This window comes from Lingula anatina, chromosome 8 (genome assembly GCF_051362555.1).
Source record: "Lingula anatina isolate TDL-2025a chromosome 8, LinAna3.0, whole genome shotgun sequence".
NCBI classification, from domain to species: domain Eukaryota; kingdom Metazoa; phylum Brachiopoda; class Lingulata; order Lingulida; family Lingulidae; genus Lingula; species Lingula anatina.
Genome location: NC_141774.1, coordinates 1837459 through 1842785, shown reverse-complemented (window position 1 = coordinate 1842785; position 5327 = coordinate 1837459). Strand labels below are relative to the sequence as shown.

At 38.4% G+C, this 5327-nt stretch overlaps 2 protein-coding genes across 2 annotated transcripts; both read left to right on the top strand.

Moving 5' to 3' along the window:
• Nucleotides 1-2318: 2318 nt before the first annotated feature.
• LOC106160186 (tripartite motif-containing protein 3-like) lies at nucleotides 2319-3548 on the top strand. Its single transcript, XM_086994072.1, has 2 exons — nucleotides 2319-3488; nucleotides 3533-3548. The coding sequence occupies exons 1-2, from the start codon at nucleotides 2371-2373 to the stop codon at nucleotides 3546-3548; spliced, it is 1134 nt and encodes a 377-aa protein (XP_086850198.1). The 5' UTR covers nucleotides 2319-2370.
• A 1-nt stretch (nucleotide 3549) lies between these two features.
• LOC106160177 (uncharacterized) lies at nucleotides 3550-5110 on the top strand. Its single transcript, XM_013536710.2, has one exon. It carries the CDS (start codon nucleotides 3580-3582, stop codon nucleotides 4783-4785), a length of 1206 nt encoding a protein of 401 aa, XP_013392164.2. The 5' UTR covers nucleotides 3550-3579; the 3' UTR covers nucleotides 4786-5110.
• Nucleotides 5111-5327: the final 217 nt, after the last annotated feature.

The window sequence follows — 5327 nt, the reverse complement described above, 5'->3', positions numbered from 1 at the left end:
AAAAAATACAAAAACATTGGATATATCTTTTCTTTCCGAAGAATATTATTTATTTTTTCACTTTACATCTTAAATACAGCAAATAAAATTAAATAAAGCCGAATTAAATTTGTTTTACGTTTTATTTTGGTCTGATGACATTCAACTGTATTTTCACTGCGGAGCAGTTCTATTTGATTGATTGAAAACTTTCATGGCCTCTGATCTTCAGAGTTAGTAAAAGCGACTCCACCACAAGGTATATTTAGCAAGCTAGCTTTTACGTTGCTCTGACACTCAGGGTAGCTTCAATGTTGCTTCAATGTTAAAACAACACATTTTGCCCGCTGGCTAACAGCTACTTGTAGTACTATTAGTTAATATTTAATTCCCCCCCTTTAAAAATGAATTAGATCAGCCATCATTGTAAACATCTTACTACGGTAATAACTGAACATTCAGTTACATTTATTTACTATGCTATTATATTGGGTTTATTTCAATACAATCAGATATGGACCTCAGTCTCGTGTTACTTTTTTTTTCCTTTGAAATCATTTTGAGTCTTCTGTAGCCTTTTGGTTCAATTTTAATGGCGTCATTTTTCATGAACAAAATCTTCAAAACTAATTATTTCAATACATTTCACAATTCAATTTATTCAAACTTATTGACAGTTTTGGTACGATCTGCCAGAAACCTCAACAAAATATTGCGATAAAAAAATACTTAAGTGGACAATTTTGATCATATTAATTACTACTGGATTCTTTCATAGCCAAAATGACCAGCTCTCAAAGCCTGTAGCCTCGTTATGGATCACAGACTGGTGCGAATTTAACGTCATACCCAAAATAGTGTCAGCATTCACATTATTTCCAAGACGGATTTTTTTTTTTTTTTTTTTATAAACGTAAAGTCTAGCCATTTTAATAAAAATCACTACCCCCAAAAGCAATTCCACTGCCTGGGAAAGTTTCTAAGAAAATTACATTATTTTCAACAAAAGTCTTAGACACTTCTCAGAAGCTCACCTATCAGCTGAAAGCAAAAGAAAATTCACACAATAATTTTAATAATTAAAAATTCAATGAGAGTTTATAAGTGTGAGATATCGGGAGTGTTATGAGATCCAAATGCCCCAAGTTATTACTTTTGGGTCCCCTAATTTCACATTCCTTGTCAATTTGCCATTACTTCAAGCCTTTAGACTGGAACTTTTTTCTATCAATGTGGTGAGTCGGCCAGCCAAAGGGGACAGTCAAAATGGCGCCTACTCTCTTATCAGAAAAGCTCGCTGAGCACGAGTGGATGTACCTCAGAAGTCAGGTCAGTCCAGTTGAAATCACCCAGGCCAATATAGGCCTTCGTAATGGTTTGAAGGCATCGATTGTTCTAAAAGGACAAAAGTTTGTGCATTTTTTCTGATGACCTACGTAAAACTGGCACATTTAGTGATGTAAACACATAACATTGTAAACTTTAGTAAACACATAACATTGTAAACGGTCTTTAATATGTATCATTTTGGACTTTTTTTGACAAATGCTTTAAACAGAAATTGCACTCACATTTATGGAAATGGTTTGAAACGAAAAAGAGGGACACCTTGTACATTATAATAACTAGTTTTACAATTCTTTGGACTCTTCACAAGCACACGATGGGGTTATAAACAATGGTTTTATCACTGATCAGATATGTGCAAACGTGTAAGAGGCGATTTTGACAATCTAAGTCAAGGAGGGGCAAAAAGCAAGCGGATTTATTAATATTATACCTTTTAACTGAGCAACCAGTCATCAGTAGAACAGTTGAGGTCAGAAAGAATGCTCCAGATTGTTATCTGTTTGTTACCTCTTGTTACCAAAAATAACTATCTAGCTAACAGGGATAATTACAGGGTATCAAAGCTCTGTGGTCACAGTCCGTTTAGACAGGGGATAACACCCCATCATGAAATTAATCACTTAAATATTGTCTGTTGATAACGCAGTGAGCAAACATGCTTTGTGTTTAAGTAACACAATCCATTCATAAAAGAGGGGCGGTGTTATAAAAAAATAACCAGATAAGTTGTTAACAAGTGTTACTTTTGGTAGCGTACCATTTTTTCTGGGCTCAACTGTAACTGTTGCCCCCTGAATTGGGGCATGTACATATGTACTACACACTGTAGTGCGTGAAGGGTACATGACCGCTTGTACTAACGACCATATCAAATATAGTGCATGCTATCACTACTGACTAGGTGCAGTTTTAACAAAACAGTTCAAGGTCCCAATCACCTGATCATCTGCTACCACACTATAAAGACAGCCAGATATATCTATCTTATATTCACTATTGAACTATTTGCTGAATGGTTGCCTTGTGCTCTAATGTTACAATATGGCTGAGGCGTTGGCAGCAGCATTCACGGATAATCTCTTGACATGTAGCATCTGTCTGGGAGAGTATGAAGACCCCCGTGTGCTACCTTGCTACCATACATTTTGCTATGGTTGTTTATGTAACCATGCTACGCAGACTGTATCTAGGGACGGGACATTTTTGTGCCCTCTTTGTAGAGAAGTGATAAAATTCCCAAGGGAAGGACTTGTGAAACTGAAAAAAGATTTCCGTATTCAGAAAGCAAAAGAACTTCTCAGACAACGACAGCAGCATGAAGTCCCATCTCAAATCAAAGGCACTGATGTGCATAGAGTGACGCAAGCCATTGCACGAATGATCAGCAAATGTGAGAAGCATCCTACAAATGAATTGAAATACTACTGTGAAGACGATGATACAGTTGTATGTGGTGACTGTATACCAAAAGAGCATTATAGACATGGTATTGTGCCCGTTGAGCGTGTGGCAAATAGCAATCGGAAAAAGATTAAAACTGTCCTTATGAAAACTGAAACAACACTGAACATGTTTAAAGAAGCAGTTGCCAAGGACAGAACCAATGAATTGGAGGAGGTCAACACGGAAGATACCATCAACAAAATTAAAGAGCAGGCTCTATCTATCCAAAGACTGGTTCAGGAGAGAGCGCAAAAATTGATTTCAGAAGTAAGTTTTGCTTGTGATATCAGTAAAAAGCAGAAAGAGGCAAAAAAGGACAATCTTGAACTCAACCAAGCCTCCTTACTAAGTGCCTGCAGATTTGCCCAAGAACTTATAACACATGGTTCTGATTCTGACATCATGCTTCACACTAAGGCTCTAACAGAGAGGCTTACAGCGATGGAGAAAATGCCAGTGCCAATTCCAGACACACCAGTACAGATATCCTACAGACCCGGTAAGATATCTACTGCTGGGCTGGAAGCCATGTTGGGAGAGGTGATAACACAGTCATACACTCCACTCGCTGATGATGAAACAATTCCTAAATCACCAACGCACTCTTCCTGGCGTGAAGCCATGTTAGGACAGATGTTAGGACAGTCAAAACCTTCAATCGCTGATGAGGAAACAATTCCTAAATCACCAACACACTCTTCCTGGCGTGAAGACATGTTGGGACAGGCGATAGTACAGTCAAAACTTCCTACCACTGAAGAGGAAACAATTCCTAAATCACCAACGCACTCTCCTGGACGTAAAGCCATGTTAGGACAGGCGATAGTACAGTCAAAACTTCCTACCACTGAAGAGGAAACAATTCCAAAATCAGCAATCAATTTTTCTGGACGTGAATCCAGGTTAGAAGAGGTGATAAAACAGTCAAATCCTCCAATCGCTGAAGAGGAAACAATTCCTAAATCACCAACGCACTCTCCCGGACATGAAGCCATGTTAGGACAGGTGTTAGGACAGTCAAACCCTCCAATCGCTGAAGAGGAAACAATTCCAAAATCAGCAGCACACTCTCCCGGGCGTGAAGCCGTGTTAGGACAGGCGATAGTACATTTACAGCGTCTTAGGCCTCCTAGATTAGGTGTAATGAACTTTTTACATACTCTGCTGAATCCAAAATCAACATCACCTTCTCCTCTATTTTTAGAGAAGGCAAAATGTGTGCATTCCTTCAAAGCAAGGATGAAAGATGACAAAAGTGACACGTTGATAACTGGGCTTGCCATATCTAAGCAACACGTGATTACTGTGCATGGAAAAAATTATGTTAGTAAAGAAGGTAATAACAAAACTAAAGTATTCACACATGCAGGAGAATTCAAATTTGACATAACACTAAATCATGCATTTGATGTGGCTGTGTCACAGACTGGTCACCTGTTCATAACATCACGGGGTGACAAATGTGTAGAAGTTTACTCCACTAGAGGTCAGCATGTGACGACCATGGGTTGCGGTAAACTCGAGGGTCCACGTGGTATCACAATCAACAGACAAGGCCATGTGATGGTGTGTGACAAAACAAAAGAATCCGTCTTCACATTCCATGCAGATAGTGGACATATCCTGAACATTATTCCATTGAATGTTCAACACCCCCTGTACATCACTGTGAACAAGGTGGATGATAACATTGTGATATCAGACAATGGCAGTGACTGTGTACGTGTGCTGTCACCTACTGGCGGTCAGCTGTACCAATATGGCACACGAGGCAGTGGTGATGGTCAGCTGTGTGGACCAGGTGGAGTGTGCACTGACAGCTATGGTCACATCCTTATTGCTGACTATTGGAACCGTAGGATAGTGGCACTGAGTCCACAGGGACAGTTGATCAGATACATTGTCACTGCCGAGGATGGGTTGGAGCATCCCACAGCATTAGGTGTTAACCCTGCTGGGCATCTGGTGGTAGCAAGTGGGGGCAAAGTTACGACTTTTCAGTACTTACAATAAATATACTGCTCACATATTGTTATAATGATCTTTGAAGTGACCTTTATGACATAGTATCTAAGCAGTAGCTGAGAAACCCGCTGAGAAACAAAAATGTTACTTTTCACAATGTACAACGTTTTATACGATGTAAATGAACATATTTTATACTGGCATTTCACGGTGTACATGTACACTGTAATATACTAGTAAATAATGTTTAAGTCTCATTCTCATAGCATATGCTTTGCTGACCTGTAGTGTCTTAAAAGGAGACATGGTTTGAAGTATATTTAATAGAAATGGCAAATGATAACTTCAAATTTTTATTATCTTGATTAATATAACTGGTTGAATAAAAACTTTTAATTTGAATTTATCATGCTACATGTACCAAGTCTTAATTACCTTTCGCTCATGATAGCTAATAAAGGTAAAACCTAAATAATAAAAAAATATATTTACTTTTATTTATTACTTTATAGGTTAGATTATTTCCGCACTTGTAGATAACATTCAATGCCCCCACAAAGAGAGAGAGAGAGAGAGAGCGATCATCATTA